This window comes from Magallana gigas, chromosome 1 (assembly GCF_963853765.1).
Source record: "Magallana gigas chromosome 1, xbMagGiga1.1, whole genome shotgun sequence".
NCBI classification, from domain to species: domain Eukaryota; kingdom Metazoa; phylum Mollusca; class Bivalvia; order Ostreida; family Ostreidae; genus Magallana; species Magallana gigas.
The window spans coordinates 67,624,340-67,651,908 of NC_088853.1; the positions used below are offsets into that span (position 1 = coordinate 67,624,340).

Below are 27,569 nucleotides of genomic sequence, written 5' to 3' on the forward strand. Positions count from 1 at the left end.
TTCATTTAACAACAAAATTTAAATTCCGTTCCCTGTAATTGCAAGCACTTAGATTTTTAAAATCAATTGATTACTGTCAAGTTGCCATACGGCGTACCTACTTACTGAATAAACACGGACCTATCAACAGTTTTTCGTTGGTTAGTAAATTTTTGTATTTTGTTGAATATTTTGAATATTCCCGTTGGGATACTAATGAATAATAAGAGGACCATGGCCATATGTCTCACTTGAGCAACGATAGCCATGAAAGAAGCAGAATGAAGTAGTATGTTTTAAAGTATCTGTATAATGATCATGCAGGAAAAAAATCTAAATTTTACTGTTTAACATTGATCCACGTCTGTACCTGGATAGGTTGAATAGTCATATTACATATTGAGCATTGTAGTTTTCCAGAGAATATTGTTCATTATATATACACATGCATGTATAAACTAACACGTACGTTTTAATCCCTTAAAAATACCCAGGGGTCATAATCTAAACAAATACGTATCATAAATATGTCTAGATGTTTGCATATGTGTATATATGTTATAACATTTGAATTTTCAGAGAACATCCTAAAAATATCCATGTAAAACTGGACTCCCCCAACCAGTGCAGCAATAGACGATTCCCCAAGATCGTGATTTTGACCAAATAAGATTTACGATCTGAGGATTCTTTCACTAAAGTTACAGCTATTTTAGGCTAATACGTTTTAAAAGAAGATTTTTGAAAGAGTTTCCTCTATGTATTTTGATGTTAAAATTTGACCCCCGATCGTTGCCCAACCCTAGTCCCGGGGATCATGATTTGAACAAACTTGAATTAACCCTTCTTGAAAATGCTTTAACAAAAGTTTCAGCTTTTCTGGCCTATTAGATTTTGATAAGAAGATTAAAAAAAAAGATTTTCTCCTATATGTTCCATGATTAGAACAATCTCGAATCTACGTTACATTATTTGAGAGTGCTTTCAGACAAGTTTGAGCTTTTCTCGCCAAATGGTTTTTGAAAAAAAAAAAGATTAATGAAAGATATTAACACATTTTCAAACATAATTAAATATCTTCCATAGAAAAAGTGCATGACACTTTTCTTTAACAAACTTGAATCGGATCCCCTTTATCAAATGTGCAAAGTCTGGTTGCAATTGGTTCTGTGGTTCTGGAGAGGAAGTCGAAAATGTAAAACATTTAGAGACGTGGGATATATCACATTACAATACCCGTCATTTTATAACACACATCTGTTCTTAATGCTGTACAACTGTAAGTTGCAATTACTATATCCATCAATTCATTTCAAAACAGCGTTATCTAAAAATCCACGGCTGCTCCAAAACACCTTTTCATTACGCAAACATTATACCAATATAGTTCATACCAAACTGAGACACAACTGTATACTAGTACTTAATTATGACTTATTTAAACATAGCAACCCGTGTTATATTTGTCTGCAAAATTATGCTTATGCAAGAATCAACTTTTATTTTATCTTCATGCTAGATCTTGATCATTAAGACATAATATATATGTTGTAAGCATAAAATATATGTTGTAAGACCAAAGTAAGTTTACATATTATGAATTTATTATTTTGCTGCTGTTCAAAAATATAGATATAAAGCATGCAGAATGTTTTGCTAAAACTTGTAAATTATGACAATAATAAAAAGTAATATAGATTAACTCTCCCCACAAAAAAGTTTATGAGAACTTCCCTTTATTGACTTATGATGTTACAATAATACTCATGCATCATATTTCTTGGGTTAAATTTAATTTTACTCAAGATAAGTCGGACCAGAGAACCATCTTCGCTAGCCAAGGGTTTTCGGTCCACTTTGCTCTCCATAAACCTTTGGCGGATTTCATTACGAAAACTCGGTGACAAGCTCCGTTTTATGATTGGCTGCAGCTGCAAGTAGCTGATCCAATCGCAGTGCTTGTAAATATAAACTATAAAATAAAACACATGTGTGATCTATGATAAAACATTCGATACTTTTAACAGGTTGAAACACAAGTTCTCGAGTACAGTGCCTCCCCAACGTTGGTCTAACCAGATCGCTTTAAAAAATCTATATACCGGTATTTCACTGGAATTTAACCTAGTTCTACAAACTTTTCAAGGCTCGCGTGGTAGCACAGGAAGTAAACATGGCGAATGTAGACGTTGCATGCCTATCTCGTTAGTATATATACGTTCCTGCTTATGGTTATTGCTTTAAAAGGTTCAATGAGCTGCATTTTATTTAATTTCTTTGATCCGCAATATTCACAACAACGAAACCTGGTTTATGGCATAAAGTTTTCATATAAACTGGCGACTTTTGCACTCCCGGTACAGGTCCTTACAAAACACTATGAATAAAACATCCCATTCTTCCCTAGGTTATCACTTAATTAGTATTTTTAAAATAGCATCGTTAAGTATGTTCCGATATTCGGTAGTCAACATGTTTTCAAGTTGTATTAATGTCATTATGTGTTAATAACACGTTGTTTATTTCGATTAAAATGAAATTTGCAAGGGGCGCAACTCAAGTTTCTCGCTAGATAGCGCCACCACATCACCGAGTTCGCCAAGGGTTTATGGGGGGGGGGGGGCAAAGTGGACCGAAAACTCTTGGCTACCGAAGATGCGAGAGAGCAGGCAGCTTCTGTTTTAAATCTGCATTTTCAAACACAGACTCATTTTCAAACACAGATTTCAGATATATTTGTACAATTTATGAAATGAAAACACCCTGAGGAAAAACAAGTAAACAAGCAAAAGATTCTTTTAATAAAGAGAAGACTTGAGAAAGTGGGAAGTTGTCAACCGATTGACGTTGTCATTGGTAAAAAAAAAAATACGTCATTTTTATGGACTCTCTTTTTTGTATTGTTTGAAATAAAAAAAACAATGCTCAAATTGTCAAAAACTTATAACGTTTGTGAAATTTGTTGCATGAGTGAAATTTTACATCATGCAGTCACTATTTTTATTATAATGTATTACGGAATGTAATAGAGTTTGGTAGTATGTTAAGCAGCATACTAAATCCAAAGCTAGATAAAGATTAGTTATGTAAAGATAGTACGTTAGCGCACTATAAATTAAAACAACAAATTAATTTGATTCAATGTAGATCATGGATCCGGAGGATCCTAGACAGTCCTCCACTCACTATTTTCATCGTGGCAAACCTGCCGAAAATTTCATAAGTTTTTGTCTTCTGATCGTGCCCATTTGTACCGACATACTTAGAGACGTCCTAAGTCGTTACATTAAACCTGCTGACCTCCGATCAGAGCTTGATAAAAACAGACCCAGACTGGAAAAAATCATGAACACTGAACAGAAGAAACTAATCTATCCAGCTAACGGAAACAAAGCACTGGCAGCCAAACACTTGGATATAAGTGTAATGTACATCATTCTACGGAACATTTGCAATATTCCTAAACACAAAAATGGCTGGGGAAATCCACCAAAGACAGGTGATAACAGTATAGCTGCCTGTATAGAGAGGATACGAATACAAAGGAATGAGGTTTCAGCACACAATACAAACGCTGTGATGGAGGAGACAGAATTTAATAATTGTTGGACTGAACTAGAGGAGACTGTTCTTGAAATCGAAAGACAACTTACTGGTGGAAATTTGTATGAACGGGGAGTAAGGTATTTTTTAAGGTGCGACCTTAATTTTGGACAAGCGGAAAAGCCGATTCATGTTGAACATCCTCAAGGTAGGTATTTACGATATAAATAAATAAATTGAAAACAATTGGTTTTCTAGCAAACATTTTATCATACAAGTGTTTAAAGGTTGGAGGGGGAAGGGGTCAGCACGGTTTGGGCAATGATTCCACAAATGTCGGGGACCACATTATAACAGTGAAAAAAAACTCAGATTATTTTAGTAATAAGGAATCATTCTTTGAGTTTTACGAGATAATCATTTTTGTAGCGGCATGGTCAAATACAATGGATTTGATCACGCTACCACCGAAATTATCACCTCGTGATATTTCGAGAATGATTCCTTTTTATCTGTATTAATACATGTATGCTTTTTAGCAATTTTACGATTGAATGTTAAAAAGATAATGACAAAATGTTATATATACACAAATAAACATTTACTTATTGTTAGAAATTTCAAGAGGGGAATATGGTCATACGAATAAAATCCAAGAATAAAAATAAAGAAAAATGAAAGTGTAAATAAAATTGTTTAAATGCACTGACATTTTTTTTTATAATTGACGTTGAGATATCTGATGTAGGCAACAGTGAAGCTGGTAAAGATATATAAATATACTTATTTATCATTTATGAACTCCTCAATTTATCAAATACAATTGAATTGATAATACTTAAACAATTAAAATCATAATACTAAGTTAAAACAATTTAATTTTTGTTTAAAATATTGGAAAATGTTCGTTTTAAAGGCGGCTTAGATCTGTTTTACGACGACAGGGGTACGGGTGTGATATTTGCAGCGTTCTTTAATGAGTTAGCAGAAAAAATCCCTGCGACAAAAATAAATCAACTAAAGAATTTCATTGAAAGTAAGATTTGAAATGGTTGATATATATTTAGTTTACAATTACATGTAAGAACAGATATAAACCGCATCATCAATTTACATGACTTTCAATTTTAGATACTTACAGAGTTGACAATATGGCATCTTTAGAGCAAGCAAATACAGTGAGTGCCTGCTTGAAGTTTCTGAAGAAGGAAAAGCTTTTCATTCCATCCGACGTGATTTTTATGCAGTATTTGATGAAGAAAATAGATTGTCTAGACTTATTTGAAAAATGCTACGAATATGCAGAAGCTCAAAAGGCATTATGCTTTTACGAAAAACCACCGGGTAATTATATTTAGTAACTGATATCAGGAACTGGCTTCATAGTTTCTTTTTCGTTTGTTGGTTTTGGTTTGATTAGTGATATAATTACGAAAGCCGAGAAGGATCATTCGAGATTCGAGATTCAAAATACGAGATTCGAAATACGAGATTCGAGATTCGAAATTCGAGATTCAATATCTAAATTAACCAATCAAATCATGGATCTGAAACCTGTATCCTAGCAACATCAAACTGTTTTACATAAAGATCATTCGTACATGCTCTTTCCTAAAAATAAATCATATGTTCACTTCTTCCTACCTAACTAAATGATTATTTGTATTTACTTTTACACAGAATATCTAAGTAGACTAGTAATAATACAGTGTGCTTCGCGGATCTAAGTGATTTTGTTTGCCCAGGTGCATTTTCACCTGATGCGTTTGAACCCTGGGGTATTTCACCACCAGTAATAGTTTAAAACCCGGGTTTATTCACCCCTTTTGTGTAAAAATGCGGTTATGGTAGAGACCTTCATAAGCGTAGCTAATTTTTTCTGTAGGGGGTCCTAGGCCAATTTTAAAAATGTTACTATGTAAATTTAATAAGCTCCAATTTTCCCGAGGAGGGGGTCCAGATCCCCTGACCCCCTCCTTTCTAGATCCCCGCATGAAGATTAGTACATGTATCTAAATAATCTGGATATAAATAATATGTCCTGTTTCACTAATAAATATAAGCATTACTTATCGTTTTTATGTATGCATACAGTGATACACTAGTACTATGATTATAAACAAATCATTGAGATATTATCACATCATACAGAATTATTAATAAATACAATTTTTTTCTTTTTCCTCAGTAAACAACTTATTATGAGTCTTACTTTTGGAATTGTTTTCAATATAGAAGGATACCTACTCTCTACAATTAAAGGTAGGGATGATAGGGTGCCAATTTGGTCACATTGCCGATTTCTTGTGCAGAGAACAGTAAAACTTTTTAAAAATTTGATTGTGCATGAATATTTCAAAATTAATTGTTGTACATGTTTTTTGTTATAATTCATTCATTGATATATCAACAAGAAAGAATAAAAGCATATGTTTCACAGCCAAGTTAAGTTTCTCTGTAGTTTCCTACCCCCCCCCCCCCCCCCGCACCAAAATTGACAATAATTACATATAAGTCATACAAATGTTTACTTTTTTGTAAGTAAAGATCTAAAGATGTAAATTAGCACTGCAAACAAAGATGTGTGTATTTAATATACTACTACATTACACTTAGCCAGATAAAATGTAGTCAGGATGAAGCTACAAGGAGTGAGTGATGCAAATTTACCAATTTGTCGCCATACACACAGAACACCAATTAAAGAAACTGTTAGTGGTGTGTGGAATGCATAAAAGATGGCGGCAAATTATCTCAAATAATCAGTGCAAAAACCCACAAATAGGCTGTTATTTGTTACATATCCTTATCATTATCATTGATAAAAAATGTTATCGTCCCATAACATAGCCGATTAAGTTCATGTGTACATATGGTCAACGTACATGTAATTCTAATATACAAGAAGGCGGACGTATCAGGCGGGGATCCAGAAAATTAAATTTCAAAAATGATCGGTTGAATTACATTAAATGCTTTGAAAATTGTTTTAAACTATCGCACGGGTCAAAATGCATGATAGAAGCTATGTACAGTGTAATTGGAAACTTTCATTTTATATCAATATGTAGTATTACGTATGATAACAAATGAGAGTATAGCACAACTGCCACAAGCAATACATGTCCATTACCGGCACCACCTCCCTCCCCATAAAAAAATGAAACAATTGTCGTTTTATTTGCTAAAATGTGTGTGGTTCAAGATTTTTCTAAAGGACATACCCGATTAGAATTGAAAAAGAGTCGTACGTTTAAAACTAATTTTGTCAAATTTTTTAGATTCATTTGGTTATATTTTGGTCCATTTGGGTAAATAGATGCACCAGCACAGCTCTAATTTATATATAATCAGGCCATAAATTCAAAATATTTTCAAAAATTAATAGCTTTAAATCCAGTGGATGAAAAAAATGAAAGCAAGTCGAACTCGATGAGTGCTAATACCTGTGTTGAATGAATGGTACAGTAAGATATGCGCAAAAAAGTCCCGTCTACTCTTTCCTACCCTATATTTATTGGAATATTAAATCCGATTATAAGAGTCAAATTAAAAATCAAGTACGGATATGTACTTGTTTATCAAAAGTAAAACTACTCATAATTTATCTACAGTGCATCGTTATGGAGCTACACAGAAAGTTTTATATCAATTTGCCGAGCCAAATAAAAAAAACCTGGAAAACGAAGAGAAAACAAAGTGGGGACAGAATAACTGGCAAACTAATTAGGACTATATAGCCCCCCCCCCCCCCTTCTTGAAATGTATATACTGAAAACAGATTATTGGAGTACAACATCCGTACACAATTTAAAGAACATTTCATGATTTTTTTATCATTTTCGCTAGCTAATGTAAGACATCACAAATACCCCAAACCCCCTCACGGAAAAGGAAATGCTAGGTGGTGAGAGAGAGAGAGAGAGAGAGAGAGAGTCGATGTAAAATTAAAGCTTGCTAGTTGGTCTGCCCTACCCTAGCTACCTCCTCTCTTTTCTCCTTTTAGAGGCTTATTTATTGTCTATATATGCTTGTAACAAATCAAATTAATTTCAAATTCTAAATCAAAACTGAATTTGACACTACAAAACTCTCTGTCTGTCTGTCTGTCCGTCTGTCTGTGTATGTCTGTGTGTGTGTGTCTCTCTCTCTCTCTCTCTCTCTCTCTCTCTCTCTCTCATCGACAATGGCACTGATACCCTACAATACACTATTCCTATCTGGATTGTTGTCGTTGAGGTTGTAAATCATTATATCTTCTATGGTTTAAAACTTTATGATAACATATAATTTGACATGTCGATTATTTCATTGAATTTCGTTTCATAGCTAAAACCACACTCTGTTTTTATTATTTAGATTAAACAGATCTTTCTTCGCGAGCCCATTTTTACACAGTTGGGGCGAATACACAACGGGTTAAAATGGTTCGGGGGGGATACATACAGGACAAACAAAATCACATAGATTTACAAAGCCCACAGTGTTATCACTAATGTAATTGTTTATCCTGTGTGGGGTCAATTTATCAATGTTAATTTAACCATTTTATAACCACAATATAAGAGCTATTTAGACATTTATTTGTAGGAAAGAGCATGTACGAATGATCTATATTTAGAACAGTTTGATGTTGCTAGGATACAGGTTTCAGATCTATGATTTGATTGCTTAATTTAGATATTGAATCTCGAATTTCGTATTTCGAATCTCGTATTTTGAATCTCGAATCTCGAATGATCCTTCTCGGCTTTCGTATATAATAGTTATTACCGCACGCAATAAAACCTTACGATTTTATTTTGGAAAAAATCTACAGTCTATCGGCGTTACAATAATACGTTTAGCATATCTAAACCATAAGCTAAAATCATTCTTTCTTATAACAGTTTGTTAATCATTCATTCATTTGTTCGTTTTTAGCCAGTGTGTATATCTGTGACTTTTGGACTTTTTTTATATCATGTACATGAAGATGTAAAAATAAATGCTCTAACCGATTCAAACAAAATAGAGAGCTATAGTCCACTGCTGATTTTAGTAGGTAAACGCAAGAATTAGAAGTTATTTTGAAAAATATTCCCTAAATTCCAAGGTAAACTCGAATCAAAACTCGGTATTTTTCATACCAAATCGTTTTGACGTTTGCTTAATATTTCTTTTTTTAATTTTGCATATATGTTTATCACTGCATCTTATCTGATTTTGCCATATTATTTTTGACATTGGTCTGTGATTAAATTAACGTAAACGTCTCCCTTTGATCTAAGTTAAAAAAAAAACATATTGAACACATTGCTAAAACTACAAAATCAGTTGAGTACTAGAACTTCCTTCTTGATTGAGATGTACATTTTGTTTTCGCTTTTAGTATATCCTTTTTTTCGAATGGAAAATTATTTCAAACAATTTACGGAAATGCATAAAAAATATAATGGGGTAAAAATTATACATAAAACACGTTTAGGATGCATATACATGCAACTTTAATATATGAATAATAATTTATTTTAATAGAATAAGATCGTATTTTGTCGAATGGCATTAATTCTAATCCCCTGTTCCATTCTAAATTCATCTGTATGTACTGAAATACAATAATCACGCTTATGTCATCATGGAATTTGGGGTTGAAATATATAATTAACGTTGACCTGTAAAATATTACCAAGAGTTCAAATGTGAAGAAAACGTCTTCGCTTTTAGTATATCCTTTTTTTCGAATGGAAAATTATTTCAAACAACTTACGGAAATGCATAAAAAATATAAAGGGGTAAAAATTATACATGAAACACGTTTAGGATGCATATACGAATGGCATAAATTCTAATCCCCTGTTCCATTCTAAATTCATCTGTATGTACTGAAATACAGTAATCACGCTTATGTCATCATGGAATTTGGGGTTGAAATATATAATTAACGTTGACCTGTAAAATATGACCAAGAGTTCAAATGTGAAGAAAACGTCTTTTATTTAGGACGCGTCCAGCAAAGTCATAACATATAAATCATAAGATTATAAACAATGAGTCTTTGCACATATAAAAATAGTGCAAAAGATTATATAAAATATCAATGACCACATTATGTAAAATTAATCATATGACTTACATGTGCAAACATCAATAAAAATAAACAAAAGTACAAAAACCACATAAAGTACAAATGCTTATAATCCAGTGGGGAGATTAATTTAAGTGGGGAGAATTAACTTTAATGGTAGAGAACTTCACTTAGCCATGATAAGGTACACAAATTATGAAGGAGCAGACATAAACATAGGGTCTTATTTGCATAATTTTAAACTACATGTACTCAATTTAAATTCATGATTTGAATCGAAAGATGTGTTTGAATAAAGATGAAATAGATTTTGATTCTGGACTTTCACTTATGAAGTTAAAACAAATAAAAGAATTGAAATCATTAATGCTTAATGAAAACACACACAGCATCACTGTACATGTCTATTGTCATAAAAACCTCAATCAGAATCATAAAGTATGCAATGACAATAAATCCCTAAACGAATTACAGTAAAACTATGTAGTTATCAACTTACATCGTTATGCCATTTAGTTATCAAATGTATTGTGCAGATTAACAATGTTTTCCTTAAGTCAAGACATTTTCAATTCGGGCGGAAGCGAACTCATGTAAACAAAGCGGAGACTAAATTTAGAACTGGTCATGTGACACACACATTTCCGTAAAAGTGTAGCATAAAAATAATAACAAGAGTAATTCAAATATTCAGATAAATCTACCCAAAGTAATTTTAGATTTTCAAATGAGATGATTTTTCAATCGATACTAAATTACTTTTGTACATTTACGCATTTCAACAGCATACAATGGGATCTATGTAAATGACTTATCTACATGCAACAAGAACAAAGAAAAATCATATAAAATGAAGTACAAACTTTATTGATGTGTTATAGAAATTAAGTAAAATTGAACACATAAACCTGAGATCATAAAAACGTACAATACAAAAATAATTAAAAAGTAAGTAAAATATTGCCTACCTGTAAAATATGACCAAGAGTTCAAATGTGAAGAAAATGTCTTTTATTTCGGAAGCGTCCAGCAAAAGTGACGCGCTGGGCTTCGATACAAAAATTCCTCTTGGTCAAGGTAGGGCACACGATAGGTTTACAATATTTAAGTTAATAAGAAAACAAAATAATTTCCCTCTCGGGGGCCTCATAACCGAAAGGAGGGATGTAGCGTGGACTAAACAAAAGCCGCGCTAATCCGTAATCCTGACAGTAATTGAGTAAAGGGGACATCATAAGGGTTTCTTAATTGATTGTCATGTGATTATGTAAAAGTTATTTGTTAGCAAATTATCCAAAATTCCTTGTGGCAACGAATGGTGTTAGTATGTACCTAACTTCTTATCGTGTCTTATTTATTGAATAAAAGATATTTGTTAACGCTTGACACAAGTTAATTATAAACAGAGACTTAGTCGAGCATTGTAATAAAAGGCATTTAACCAAAAAGAACTATTTTTGAATAAGTTTGAGAAATGATATATTACATTAAAATTATATATAATAAAAATAATATCAGAGAGTCAATTAGACCTGATGATACTTATAACGAAGTCCCAGGGACGGACTAATTTATCTCGTTATAAGCGTAATTTGTTAAATTCGTCAAGTTTACAACACTTACAATAAAGTCAAAATAAAGACGCAGTAAGCGTCAATTCATCATAAACGCATTTGCTATAATCGTGTTTTACTGTATTTTCAGGCCTTTAAAACCATATTGTGTGGTAAATTAATGCCTTCTACATATCTTAAGGATTTTCAATAAACGAGTTTTGTTGAGGAAACTACTGTTACTTTAGTTAATTGTTTGAAATTTCCGAAATACTTTGGAGACTGTCTTAAACAGGCGCAACCGCAATGGAAATGTTTTAATTTGTGATTAAATCTAATAAGTTTTGTTTTCATAATATTTCTAAAAAAATGATATTTTAAAGCCAATGAATTTTACTTAACAAAGGAAACATATAAAAGAATATGCAAAAAAATCACCTGATCTTGCTATGATCCTCGTGTTTCCTGCTATGCTTGATCATAATTATTATGGAAACTTAATACCATAATTGGTCAAATAACTGGAGTTCTGTTGCTACCAGTCCAAAACAAAAAATGAGAAGGACGACCCGGGAGCAACAGTTTTGTGTAGTAAAAAGTTGCAAGGCGCACAGCAAATTGCGCTATTTTGGACTGTTTGATATTATTTTCACACATATTTGTAGGAAAAATCAGTATCATTAAAAGCATTGTACTATTGTTGTTTTCACTCTAATTGACTTTCTCTTAAACAGGCTAACCGACATCAAATAATGTAGGATATTAAATTTAGGTGTGGATCAATAGTCGTTATTTTTATATATGAACAAACCACACCACTTTTATTAACTGGGCTGGGAATATTGTTTAAATGAATATCGGCAAGCAAAAAAATGACAATATTTGTAATAAAATTTGAGGGAATCAAGTATTTAGACAGAATGAGAAATAAGACTATTTAGTCTAAAACCGAAGCGATTTTTTGTGGCGTAAATTGCCACTATTTTACATGTACGGAATTTGAACTTTCCTGGTCGTCCAACAGTTTTTTTTTTCTCGACCAGGAGCTACAGGCATGCAGCTAGAGAAACCTAAGCTCAGGGAACAAAAACTTTTTCCGAATGTTTTTCTTCAAAATGTATGCTTTTCAGTAAGCTTAAACTATTTTTTACTGAGCTTTTTCTTCTAAAGTAAAGTTTAAGATTATTATAAATATAGGCTCAATATGTTGGTTTATATGCAAATCATGCTGACAAAAAACAGAGCAAAGACTTTTTAAATATTTAGAACAGCGCAACAACAGACTTAAAGGTTTTTAAATTGAGAAAAATCAAAAAGAAGGTCTTTAGTGTCCGATATAGAACCATTCATTGTCTAAGCTTGCTTATTTATGTCATGGCTTTATCTCAAACTGAGATACCCTATTCTAAAAATTGATCACAGAAACAGGCAATGCCTACGATGTATATTTGTCTTGAAATATATATATATATATATATGTATATTTTTTATTTGAGAAAAAATTTATTTGAACTACTATTCCTCTTCTACAAAGAATTTAATTTAATTATTACTGAACTGAATAATTAAAAAATGGGACTGGTAAGGGGATTTCTGTTATATCAAACACAGATTGTTTTGAATTAACAATTAATAATTAAAATATGCAGCATACGTTTTATATGTAGTGTAATGACATTCGGGGTTGTAACATAGTAGTTTTTGAACTGTTGATTGTTTTTAAACTATTTGCAAAAAAATAAATAAGGATAAAAAGGACGTTTATAAAATAAAACCTTAAGAATATATTTGTGTTTTCATTTTACAGAAAACGGATTTAAAAACATTCAGGTTCACGTCCTTGGAAACCTGACTGAATATAATTCAGAACGAATAGAAAAAATCAAAGACACCGTTGCTGCTATAGTGGGATGTACGTCAAAAGAAATTGTGGTTGGAGGATTTTCTCATTCAAATAGCTTTTTTTAGCTTTAGCTATAAAAGACACCTACTACAGAAAACTTTTAGATATGGGGCAACAGGACAAGGAAAAACTGAGACAACTGAACATCGACTTTCTAATCGTTGACTTAAATGTAATTTTCCTTGACCACTGGAAAGGTAAACCATATTCTATTTTAGATATAACATTTCTGTATACATGATTATGGGTGTAAAGCTGACTATATTTATCATGTTGCATCAGTTTTGATACGTGTACTTTGGTCAATTCATCTACATCACCATTAAAGCTATGTAACGGATACGATTCTATAGGCGTACGTTATATAATGTCTAAGTATGAACATTATTGTCAACATTTTAAACATCTAGTCTTATACATCTCAAGTTACAGTTATCAATAATATGATGATAAATAATCACCATTATGATAAATGGTAAACAAGGATGTCAGCGAGTACTTGACAATCGCTCGGTCACGCCGATCATCGACTAAAAATGTTTCCGTTATAAAGTAAAGAAAGAAATTTAAAATATGTTTTTCTTAAAAACGCGGTAGTTTTGGGGCTTCGAGTAAAAATAAGAGTTTTCTCTTCTCGGCATTTTTAATCACGTTATACTCTGTTGAATCAGATGTCCCTAGTATATTTTTAAGCGGCTACAAATTGATCTCGGTTGAATTCTTTGGTCAAATTATTGTTTTGAATATAAGTACTTATGCAGACGTGTTCTTAAAGAAATTAATTTGCGGGTCTCCTAAACAGTTATTTAACAGTTTAAAGTTTAGTCACTCCTAACTGAAAATAATGATATGTTATATTTGTCATTAGAAATCGAATGGAAAACATATTGTAAACCACTATCCCCAAGTCAAGACATGATTGAGCAGCTTAACCAGGAAGAAGGAGAAAAAATAAAAGCAACAATGCCAGCGAAAGAACATCCTTGGTAATTAAAGCAAAATTTATCGAAATCACCAACACCTACATCATGGTATACCAAATTTGTATATTGAGGTACATCAGGGCACAGGTGTTAAAATTCATATACACGATTTTTTGAGCTCATTTCCCTAGTAATCATGAAAATGAACAGGTTTCAGCTAAAATAACAGAGTTGTTCAACCTTGGATAAAGTGATCATGACAATAGTTCTGATCTGTTCTGATGAGTTCGACACAACAATTTGTTATCCCAGTGTCAAAATATCCATTACAGCTTGCCCTACATTTTTCATCTACGTTTAATCAAATCAATGGGGAGGAGCTGTTTGCACTTGCGTCGACCTGGATTTTTAACATAATTAGCATAATTGACTTTTTGTTCAACCTTAATCTGCAAAAATACTAAGCAAGCAATGGTTGACCTGGAATGGGTCATAAGACAGGGATTTGTCTTCAGGCTTGAAAACTTGAAGTTTTGTTATCCTTGTCATACCAAGTTTTCATCTTTGTCTGACTAATCTTAAGATTTTTAGTTGCCATGGTCTAGACTTGAGTAATTCTCTCTTTGAATTTGGTCACCTTATCTAACAGATTTGTCTCAGTTTCTTAACCTAGACATTTTTCTTTCAAGATTTGCAATGGTTTTTAAACAGTATGGGCATATATTTGATCAAAGGGAGAGATAACTCAATGATTACTGGTTAGCCCTCCTTGCAGCAAATAATTGATTCCCTGATTCCAACCTTTTTCATTTGACAAACAATATGAACTTGCCCAGATATAAATCTATCCGTAGTAAGAAGCATTTTATCAAACAATTCAAATAAACACACCACTTAATCCTCAGACACAGACTGTTGGTTGTCAGAGAAAGTATAACTCTGATTTTGACAAATAAGACATAAATATCACATCTAGACCAATAGTAAAGTCGTTTTCTTTATCTAACTTATACCAAACTTATCCTCTGATCAGGATCTATGAGCCATGGCTCTAGTGACTGCACAAGAAGAAAATAACTCTTTATTCTCCTCCTCCCCTACGGTACGGTTTATTACAAACAATTAGGTCATGAATAACCTTTAATCTAAGTTTTGCAACTTTCTCAAAATGAATCAAGTACTTGTGAACATCTTTCTCTTTAAACCTTGAAACAAGGCTTATATTTTTACAAAATTAAAGTTTAGGTTTTGACCTAGCATTAGCCTTATCATCTTCTCGTTTCTCTTTTTGAGTATCAAATTCTAATTGGCTTATTGTCAATGCATGCTCATGTTCTCATTCTTTTTTCAATACTTTTCCTCTTTTTTCTATCTCTAATCAGTCTCTCTTGTTCAAATTCATATGCACGTATTTCTCTCTCTTGCTCTATCTCAGTTTAAATTTCAATTCAAATTCATGATATTTCTTCACAATTTTTTTACTTTAAAAATAATTTGTCTCTATGATCGCTTCTTTTAATTACTATACAACAACATTTCTTATCTCTGCATTCTTAGAACCACGTTGCGTCAGTCGATTTAGAAAGTCCTTTAAGAAATAAAAACGCCATTTAAACAGGTGTGTGTACAAAAATATTTCAACCAGTTATACAAAAGCAGTCGAATGTATTTAAATATCAATCCCTTGTAGTAATTGCCAAATGAAATTCCAAATGTTCGATATCCCAAACGACCCCCCCCCCCCCCCCATTTGTAACGCACGTCGAATGCAGAAATAAAAAAAAAAAGCCAAAAGCAACTTTTCAAATTTTATAAAATAGCGACACTAACAAAAAAAAACAAACACCTGTCATGCCTCTTTCACCGCAGACGACACTTCAAATTCTGTCTCGCACTGTGACGTCACAAACAAAACAGCTGATATAAACATAAACATTTGATTTCACAAAAACTGATTGTTGACATTAAAGAAAAACAACAATATATATATATATATATATATATATATATATATATATATATATATATATATATATATATATATATATATATATATATATATATATATATATATATGGATATATTTGCTATATCACACGGGTGATGCTATATCAAATACTTCCGGTCGGAACTACTTTTGACACAGCCCCTCGCTTCAACGCTTCAATGACCTAGTTTAAGTGGAGCTGTATTGAACATTACTATTTTACATTTGTATGCAAAAATTAATTTTAGAAACAATTGTATTAATAAAAAATAATAAAACAAGTGAAAAGCTGTCAATGTGACAGCAAACCGGGTTTTCTTTTATGTGAACTGTATCCATAATCTATCTTAACCCGTATCCAGTGAATTGGATAAGGTGAAAGGGTACCCTATATGCAATATTTTGCCAAAAAATGACTAAGTTCAAAAGCTAATATTTTTTTCAGAAATAATCAGAAATCAAAATCCTAGCAATATGCACACCTCTGATATCTGTACATTTGATCTGCAAAAAAAACAACTTCCTATCTTGAAAACTGTAGGAGGAGTTATCTGTACAATGCAGGTACCCTATATGCAATATTTTGCCAAAAAATGACTAAGTTCAAAAGCTGGTATTGTTTTCATAAATAATCGGAAATCTAAATCCTAGCAATATGCACACCTCTGATATATGTACAATTGATCTGCAAAAGAACAACTTCCTATCTTGAAAACTGTAGGGGGATTTATCAATACAATGAGGGTACCCTTTTGGCAGCCGCCCACCCGCCATTTTCACCATTTTAATAACCGGATTTTTCCGTTGGAAAACCCGGTTATATATGAAAAAATATGAATAATTGGATCTAAATCACGTTCGTGAAAATGACGTAACAATCAATTATCAAAAATCTTTTGCTTAATAATTTGATGGCGTTTGGAAAATGAGTGAAGAAAAGAATACGGAGATTTTTTTGTCATTTGCAATGAATTATCGAAAACTCAAGACATTGACAGCGAAGAAAATCTAAAAACAGCTGTTGGAAGGTGAGAAAAACCCATAAATCAACGCCAGTGCCAGTTATTGATTCAGAAATTTCCGAAATTGAGCGTTTAAAAGTTTTGAGTGCATAATTTGAACCAGAGCTCTCAGAAGAAAATAACGATGATAATGCCAAACTTTTGAAAGAAAACTTGTCAAATCATAATGAGTCAAGATTTGTTCATTACGAGAGTCAAGAAATTGAAAAATTCATTCAAGATAAAGAAAACAAAAACACATTGAGAAAAACATTGTATGATGACAATTTGTTCAGTTCTTTCCTTCGTTCCAAAAATGAAATGCGTGAATTCTACAAAATTTCTCCTACAGAATTAGATGTGTTTATTGCCAATTTTATATTAAGCGTTCGGAAAAAGGGGGGAGAGGAGTTTGAACCGATATCATTGAGAAGTATGATTTCCAGTATTGATATAGCCCTTCGACGACACCGCTACGAAGTAAGCATCCTGCAGTCGCCTGATAATATATTTACAGCCACCAAACAAGCTCTGAAAGCCAAACAAAAAGATCTTAAACAAAAAGGGAAGGGCAATAGGCCACAAAAAGCAGATCCGTTATCTGACGACGATATTAATATTCTCTATGACTCTGGAGTTCTAGGAGTTACCTCCCCCCAGTCGCTGTTAAACACGGTATGGTTTAACAATGCCATCCATTTAGGGTTGCGTGGACACCAGGAACACTATAACCTCTGTTGGGGGGATATTTCATTACATAAAAACCCTGATGGCACAGAATATTTACAGCATTATGAGAGACAAAAAAAAACTCGCACCGGTGCTAACACGCGTGACACAAGAAAAGTTCTTCGCAAAATATTTTCAATTCCCCATTTGAATGAAAACAACCCAATTGAAGTTTATAAGAAATATGCAAGTTTAAGACCACAGAGGTTTTGTGAACCAAACGATCCTTTTTATATTGCGACCCGCACTATTCCATTGTCGGACAAAAAAAGCGATAAATGGTTCATTAAACAAAGGCTTGGAGTAAACAAAATCGTGAAAATTAGGGGGAAAATGATTGAAAAATGTCCACAAATTGCAGATTCTGGAAAGCGCCTCACAAACACAAGCACGAGAAAATACTGTGTCCAAAAACTCAGGGAAAACAATATAGCACCTACGGATATAATGCAAGTTACTGGCCACAAAAATGTGAATTCCATCAACAATTATTCCGAAATTACAGTTACAAAACAAAAAGAAATGTCCAAAATATTGTCTACAACGAAAAATACAGATTCAACCACAAGTCCGCACGGACAAGCGTCAGCCGCAGGAAGCATTCAACAGGCCCAGTCGCTGTTTGCAGGGGCAATCTTGCACATAAACAATATAAATGTTTACACTTACCAAAATGCATCCCAGGACTTCCAGCCACCACCAGCCAAGAAATCAAAATGAACATAAAATCCAGCTACATGTATATAATGAACTTCCAGTTGATTGAATTGTTTTGAATTTGGATTTTGTTTCTCACAAATAAACATCTCGTAACATTATGTTTCTAGTAATTGAGTCATTCAAATCCATTGGCATTCGTAACTTTTCAAAGTAATGAGGTCACGCGATCTAATTTTTAAAATCTAATCTGCAACATTTCTTTTGTAATTGTAAGGCTTAATTCAAAATAAGAGAAAAACAAAAACTTAGAACAAAGTATATTTCAGTGATAATTCATATTCAGATGCGAAAACTTTCTAATTCAAATACGCACAATTTTGGGCAGCGCAAGGTTATATCAGCTGCTTACGCCGCATTGCACCATCGATTAGAAAAGAAAAAAATCAATCGTCGCTTTTAGGGAACATTTCAAAAACTAAAAAATACTGTTCATATGAGATAAATAGAACATCTATAATTGTGTGATTTTATATTTGCTTTATCCAACTCGTTGAAATGGTTATATTCGCTCGGCAAGTCTCGCGAATATATACACCATTTCAACTCGTTGGATAAAGCAAATATAAAATCACACAATATAGATATCCTCTATATATATAATAAAAAATAACAGAAAGCCGATCCAAAACTCTACCGGTTTCATTATAATCTTCAGGAGTTTCGAACAATCACCATAAATACACAAGTACATACATTTCAAATGGTCATTGTGACATCATATAACATCAAGTATGTGTTGCGCTTTTCAGAGTTCATTATGACGTCATAGTATAAGCGTTTTGTAATAGTACGGGAAAAACATATAATATATTCAAATATTCTATAATTGTACAAGAAAACATAAAATATAATATATGTTTTTCCCGTGAATACTTGTGTGGATTAACTTTACTCATTTTGGATTATATATATATATATATATATATATATATATATATATATATATATATATATATATATATATATATATATATATATATATATATATATATATATATATATATATATAATAAAAAATAACAGAAAGCCGATTCAAAACTCTACCAGTTTCATTATAATCTTCAGGAGTTTTGAATCGGCTTTCTGTTATTTTTTATTATTAATTACTTGTGTGGATTAACTTTACTCATGTTGGATTATATAAATATATATATATATATATATATATATATATATATATATATATATATATATATATATATATATATATATATATATATATATATATATATATATATATATTATTTGTACATAATTGTATAATTGTGTCCAAAAGAAGGGACCGGACTGGTTGCATGTTAAATTCAATCGCGGGAGTCGTAAACCATTAGTATCTAAACATTAGATCCAACACTTTTAGGATGCCTAGTATTGTTGATTTTATATCGATATATTAAGTATATCTCACACATGCTATATTACAAAATCAAACCTGATGGAGTGACTGGCCTATACAAAAAATTGCACAGGCCATCCAGGGAGTCCCTGGAAGTCCATTGTAGGGTGGAGCAGCTAAGAAAAATAAACATCAGACTTTAAATATTAAAACAAAAAACAATAGTACTCACTAGGTTTGTTACTGACTGTTTACAGAAATTTGTGGGGTCGGTAAAGTCCATAGAAGGCGAGGCGGAGCCGAGCCTTCTATGGACTTTACCGACACTACACATTTCTGTAATCAGTCAGTAACAAACCTAATAAGTGTTTTGTTTTGTCAAGGACCTAAAATTTGATATGTTAACAACAAAAGATAATACATAACAATTACATTCATAGGCTTATTTTCGAATTTAGTACCTTTCTCGTCAGTCGTATGTGGAAACCGGGATGCCATTGTATAAAGGGTCGTTTTATTACGTCACGGGCAAAGAGGGGACACTCTAAATGTTTTGGGGCTTAAAAATTAAAGGCATGGTTGAACGTTTGTGTAAAAAATCAGCTGAAATAACGTTACGTCCGCCATGTTGCCGTATAAATTTTGACGCCCGCCGTTTAAAGAAATTTATAAGGCAATCACGTGACGCGATTCATTCAATGACGTCGAGACATTCTAGTCCGAGGCAAAACAAATAATAGTTTGAATCAGTCACTGTATACGCATGTAAGAGAAGACATTGTTGTACATCCTAGAAATACCATTATTACAACTATAAAAACCCCTGAAACATCCAAATTTTCAGAATTGTGTGTACATAAGTTCATATGTATTTTTAATGCTGTTTTGCAAGAACATGAACATGTTATACAGTAATTTTACAAGTGTTGTTGATTGATAAAAACTAACAGTAATTATAAGACATTGAGATAAGAAATAATGAAACAAAAATGCTGTCATCAGTGGATACCAAGCAGCTTTAACATAATTCTGATATTACACATATTTTTGCAACAGAACATGCAAACTTACCTAAAACTAGTCATCTCTCTGTCAAATCGTGTAAGTCTAATATCAACTTCCTTCTTTTTAATACATTGACCTCAGCAATTTATGTGTTGACTTTTTTTTAAAAATGGTAATACCAACAAAATACAATCGTCAGAGTAGGGGGTTCATGTGAAATCTCCAGCTCTATACTTTCGATTCATGTTTAATTATATTGAAAGAGGAATCTTTAACAAGACCTAAAAACTTTATTTTATTGAAAGATTTCATCCAGAAGCAAAGATATAAGCTTTTTAAATTGAGTATTGTACGGTTTTTTGTAATGATTTATATTATGCAATGTGTAGGTAAAAATGGCACCAAAATTGTAATTTTTTTTTTTGCATTTTTGCTATTTAAATTTTGAAATTAAATATAAAACTAGTTTAAAGTCTTAGCAAACTATATATTTTTAAAATTGTCATGTTTCAAGCTGTATTTGAATTGCATCATAATTTGCATAATTTCAAAATGGCCGCCAAAATGGCGGATATTTGCATATTTCCAAATATGGTTATCAGGTAAGATATACACAAATTATGAAGATTTATCTAAATATAATTCCTGCAAGTAGTTCAAATTTCCTATAAAATATATTAAGGACGTTGGATCCTGCGATCAAAAGCTTTAAGTTTTTTTCTAAGATATTTTTTTAACATCTACACACATATCTAAACCAAAATTCAAAACAACATTTTGGGGTCTATATGCTCCTTTCGGTGCTACGGGGTATTTAATATGACCTTTCTGCACCGAAAGTGCAAATTGCACATAAATCGCTTTTCCCTCTATAATCTTTCTCGAAATGAACCATGGTATCAAATACAAATTTACATTATTTAGAATTAATAAAATTAAAATTATCATAATAAAAAAGTTTGCAATTTCTTCACCTTATTGATATTTTGACCTTTTTGCACTGAAAAGTACTATTTTTATTCTTAAACGATTCAACATGCAATTAAATGATTTAAAAGTCTCAAACTTTTTCTCAAATTATGACAGACTTGTAAAAAAAACCCTGAAATATTCAGAAAATAAAATCAAAAGTAGGGGTCTATAATGTAAATTTTGAGATATGGCATGAAATAAGCTAATTCTAGGGGAAAATTGGGGTTGATTTTGTCTTTACTTTTATGAAATATCACTTACACATGCCAATATATGTCGATAGAAATATTGAAATATTGCTGAAATATGTTTTTTGAAACAACATGAAGATATCCCAATGCATAAATTATCTGAAAATTTGGTCTGCACGGAAAATAAGAAAGCTAAAATTACGGTACTCTAAAACAACCGAGTTATGAAAAATGTTCATTTTCTAAATATGGAATTTTTCCTTCACTATTTTATTAAGTATAGTTTATTTGGCATTGTAAAAAAGGAATTTACAAGTAGAAGTCATATATGACACCCAGAGGTTTTTAAATCGGCATAAAATAGATACTCAATTCTGAGGAGGAAAACAGACATACTATTTGTTTCAATTTGACCTGATTTTTTTGTAAATGTTAGATTTTATACACATAAAAATTACGGTACAATATACACTGATTCTTAATATTAATAATACAGTCAGAACATATCGTAATTAGGTTTAATGATCATGCTTTGGCACTTATATTCCAGTCACAGTGTAGAACTATTTATGAACTCAAGAAGATTGTCAGGATCTTGAAAAATTCATTATCCTATGCCTTTGGACTTCCTTAGTAATTGGTAGCCTTTTTACTTAAGCCAGTTTCTAAAAATATATTCCACATAATAGTTGTATCAATACAACAAGATGCATATCATAGTGCATTACAGGTATAATATTGGATGTTTAATACTAATAAAAACAAAAACATAAAAAAGGCATTTAGAATTTACATAAATATTTCTTTGATTTTTTTTACAAAAATTTAAATCATGAATACTTTCAAAAGAAAGTCAAGCAACAGTTTTTCAAGATAAAAAACTGAATTTTCCTTATGATACTTACAACTACGTAAACAGTTTAGAGATACATATCCCTGGTATTCATTTGGTTAGTTTAGTCTTCTGTGATCTGTCTGAAAATAAATTGTGTTAATTAATATACAATAAAAACTAACTTAAGATACATTTATATTAAGTAACCGACAGTTTAGCAACTTGTTGCATAATAAACAACATTTTAAAAATAAATTCAATTTTTGGTGTTGATAGATCAACAATAAATTTATATAAAACTCTCGACTTGCAACTAGAAGTTGCATCGAATACCTACTCGTATCTTTGCAAAGAGCTTTACTCTAATTTTTTTCTACTTTCAATTTTCAAATCTAAATTAAAATGCATGAAATAATAATTTATTTAATGTTTGCTTAATTTCCAAGCATAGTGCTATATATATTTTTTGCCAGCTACAACAGCTGATTTAAAGCTTTGTGGAAAACGTATATATATATATATATATATATATATATATATATATATATATATATATATATATATATATATATATATATATATATATATATAAATAAATGTTAAATAAGCTACTCGATGTACACGTAGTTAGCTATTCTAATCACTTTAAGTCTAGCGTCGTGTGTCTGTCTGTCTGTCTGTTCTTCTGTCTGTAATCTTTTTACAATTTTGAATTTTTTTTTAAAAACCACTGGGTCAAGTTCGACTACAACAGCACAAATCATTCTTAAGTGAATGGAACTAAGTTTATTCAAATGAAAGGTAAAATCCTAGTAAGAAGTATTTTTTTTTTGAATTAACTTCCAAAAAACTCAGTCTAAAATCAAGCATTGAAACCTAAATAACACAATTTCAACTTATTTTAAGATAGGTTTTAAGGAAGCTATAGTCGATGTATATCATTCTTTTCTTCAAATGTAACAATTTCGTTAAAAGAATTAAACAATTTATATAAGATTTTTTAATAAACATTCATTAATTTGTTGTTATCAAATGTAGGTATCTCCGGTTTTTTTGTATAGCAACCGTGTTGAAAAATGTTTAACTGCTCAGGCGAAACATTAGCACATATCACATCTCCATTGATTTTAACACTGAGAGTTCGATACCCGCTGTCAGGGCTATTAAGGATTACCTGGAAAATACTCGCCGTGCTCCCTCTCGGCATAATACACTTTTACTTCTGCTATATCATCCCGTTCTTTCCGTTCGAAAATAGATGAGTATAGAATATATAGCTACAATCTGATCTTTTTGTTGACTTGTCAGATACTATGATGACAAGAAATCGAAAGCTAGTGGCACTTACGCGCTTTTACAACAACAAAATAAAAAAAATTTCAGTGTTTTTAAACATAAACACAACCATATAATAATGCAGAGTTATTTGTAAGTAATCAATATATCCACTGTTTATATTATTAGCATGTTATATTATGTGAATGATTATAAAAATGCACATAAAAACAACCTCATATACATTGTAAACATTACTGTATTCGCTAAAACCTATTAATTTATTGTATGGATGTGCAAGATAAGTAACGAAGATAAAATGACATGTTCGATGGTGGGTGTATGAGTTATTTTACTTCCTATGAAAACAATATTATGTACGTAAAAATTTTGTAAATCGTTTATAAAGAGTATCTGAGAATTTGATATATCTAAGAAAGTGAAGTCAGTTACATTTTATTGCTTATATCAAGTAACTGTTGTTCATTTCTAATACATTTTTATCTTCCATACATGTTCATATACCACTTATTTGATTTATTCAAGTATCTACATATCGTCTCCTTTTTATTTCAACCCATTTTAAATCCTGTTAATACACTAGGTCAATTCATAGTTTTTATTTGTTATATATGTTCTCGATGCCCCATATTCTGTTAACACGCAACCTTGTTCGCAGGATTTTGTCGTTTTATTTTTCTCTTTAAAGTCACGATTGGCTGAATTTTGTAAATTCAGTTTTAGGTGAAATATTGCATTTTAGATAATTACTTGTATTTGCGTGTGCCCCAATATCTAATTTGATCAATTGTAAAAAAATATGTGACTTTTTTTTTTCTAAAAAGGGAATTATTATTTTAACAAAAGATTTTTAAAATAAATGTGTTAAATAACATGGAAGATAAACACGACTGAAATTAACGAGATTTTATAAAAGGAAGTCAAGGCTAACAAATAATTCACACAACAATAAAGTTTTCTTTTTACATTGTGTAAGGTTGAGAAAACGATATGCCGTTGCTATGGATCCTAAGCGTCCAGTGCCCAGCCAGAGGCAAGACCATGGCGGTAAAAAAAAGAAGACTGATGAAGATCGATCACCGTTGGACAATCCAAGCATATCTGGTACATGATTTCAATGCCTATTCAGTTTAAACAACTTTTTCAACTAGAGTATCACATTATTTGATACCAAAGATAAAAAGCTTTGGTAAATTAAACTTAACTCGACAGTAATACAACTGACAATGACGTATATGAACAAAAATAATAAATGAAAAAAAAAGCTCAGTTCATGAACATTCTCAATAGAAAACAGAAAAGTCGCCTCCGTTAAAACTGTTGCCTTTTTATACCAATCTCTGTATTGGACTTCTAAATTAGTACCATTAAAATTAACTCGTGTTTATTGCACTTTTTTTCCAATCTTGATCATTTGGGTACTTGTTAAATGAGTTCAAGGAAAGTGAGAAATTTATCGTTTGCTTCTTTCAAATATTTTTTTCCTAATGCAGCATTTAATCACATAGCTGTCGTAGTGTGGCTTTTTAAGTCCCGGTTTTTTGGGAGAGACGTTTTTAAATGCACCCCATGTGGATTCAATAAAATATCTGCAGCTCCCGTTTCTTTGTTTTAAAAATTCTTTGGAATAATCGACGTATGTGTTGATAGTCTTAGGATTTCAGTGAAGAGTATGCCTTCCAACAATCTAACAAAATGATTCTTCCAGGTTAAACAAATTTCTTGATGATCGTGATCAATGTATTTGCATTTCTGTCTTCTACAATTAAAAAAAAACCACTTCTTTGATTCTCTTTCTACCCCCCCCCCCCCCCCCCCGAATACCAATACTCCGTCTTCTCTCTTACGACAGTGGTACTTTCTTTTGCCGAATTTACCTTTGTCATTTCCAACATGCTTTTAGGGTCCTCCAATTCATTCACTGTCTTCAAGAACACATAGATACACATTTCCCTGGGAATTTTATTTTCAGTCTACTATAGTATGACCACTACCAATCTGAAGTTATCTGGAAATAAAATTACCCGGGTTTTTTTATAAACCCAGCAATAGTGCCAGTTTTACTGCCTGTTCAAATAACAAATGACGACCGAGAAACTAAAATTCTTTTCCAGCAAATATTTTCTTGTTGCAAAGCATCCTACTGCACAGCCACAAGAAACATCGTCTTTACTATAGGATTTTTGCATGTAACGACTTTGAATGTAAACACAGAAACCTAGCAAAAGCTTTTTTTTTAGATAAATGCTTTTGATTTTCATTCATGTAAACCACCAGCATTTTGACACTCCCTAAATAATTTCCAATATAATATATATTTGTCGTTCCTAAAATATTTGATATAAAGAAATACTCAACTGCACTTATACATCTCGTTATATAACATTTCATTCATGCACGTAAATTTAGGTAAATATAAAATTATGAGTAAATATTCGTATTAAACAAGAATTGAATAGATGTAAACATTAATAACATAATATTTAACTCTTTATTTCCACTTAATTCATGCAAGTATTATGTACCATACTATTGAAATTGCATAATTAATAAGGACACACTTTACAGTAGTTATCAAATATTATACCGTAGTACAGATGATACTATTATACCTCATTATGATTACAATATGATTATTCTACATAACGCATTATCTATCTATCACGTGGCAGGGCAATAAAACTTAATTTTTTTCTGTCATATTCCATCCCTTCTAAAACCACGTGAAAATGTCATTCCATGCATATAAAATTCCCGATCATGAGCATAAGATGTCATCAAAAAAAAGTATCGGATTTTATCAGCATTTCAAATCCTTTTTGTAGCAGAAAACTAACATAGAAAGAAACCGATAAACACATACTACGCTTTTGCTTTACAAGAGTTGAAAAACAATTGAAACTTGGTGTATTCTACATGTATATAATCAGCCGTTGGTCGGTATAATAAACAATTCATTACATGAAGATTCGGGTAATTTGCAGATTTATTCCCCAAGAAAAATCAAATTTCCTTAGGGTGTTGCCCTCGGAAAATGTCATTTTGCCTTGCGGAATAAATCTTATCTTCCTCACTATCATGCAATAAATCTATCATATATACATACTCTAAATAAGGGTGGAAAGTGAGAACAAAAACTCCTTATTGGAAGCTATAGATAGGCTTGTTACTAAATTATATTGTACTATCACAATGAATGTCTTAATCATACACAAAATGCAATATCCACGTGTATACACTAATATATCATATATAATATATTATAATAAAATATTTTTGAAAACATCGATTGAATAATGGACTATCTTTAAAATCTTTTATAAACAGAGCGACACATAGACTAGTTGGTAGATCACCCGATTCACACCGGATAGGTCCAAGGTTGGACACCTCTTCATGGCAGTGACTTTTAATATAAATATCTTAATATGTTTTTTACATTGACAATTAATGCAACAATATTTCAAAACGCATGTTACATTTAAGTTACAATGACATTAAAATACGACCACAAAATAAAAAAGGGTTA

At 31.5% G+C, this 27,569-nt stretch overlaps 1 protein-coding gene across 2 annotated transcripts; it reads left to right on the plus strand.

Annotated features, from left to right (window-relative positions):
• Positions 1–25,393, plus strand: LOC105323978 (uncharacterized). Of its 2 annotated transcripts, XM_066080295.1 has the most exons (7): positions 2–140; positions 3,127–3,730; positions 4,439–4,558; positions 4,654–4,866; positions 12,950–13,242; positions 13,914–14,031; positions 25,017–25,391. In XM_066080295.1, the coding sequence occupies exons 2-5, from the start codon at positions 3,130–3,132 to the stop codon at positions 13,108–13,110; spliced, it is 1,095 nt and encodes a 364-aa protein (XP_065936367.1). In that variant the 5' UTR covers positions 2–140; positions 3,127–3,129; the 3' UTR covers positions 13,111–13,242; positions 13,914–14,031; positions 25,017–25,391. The 2 variants fall into 2 exon arrangements, with proteins under 2 accessions (XP_065936370.1, XP_065936367.1); XM_066080298.1 differs by lacking the exon at positions 4,439–4,558 and having other exon boundaries at positions 1–140; positions 25,017–25,393.
• Positions 25,394–27,569: the final 2,176 nt, after the last annotated feature.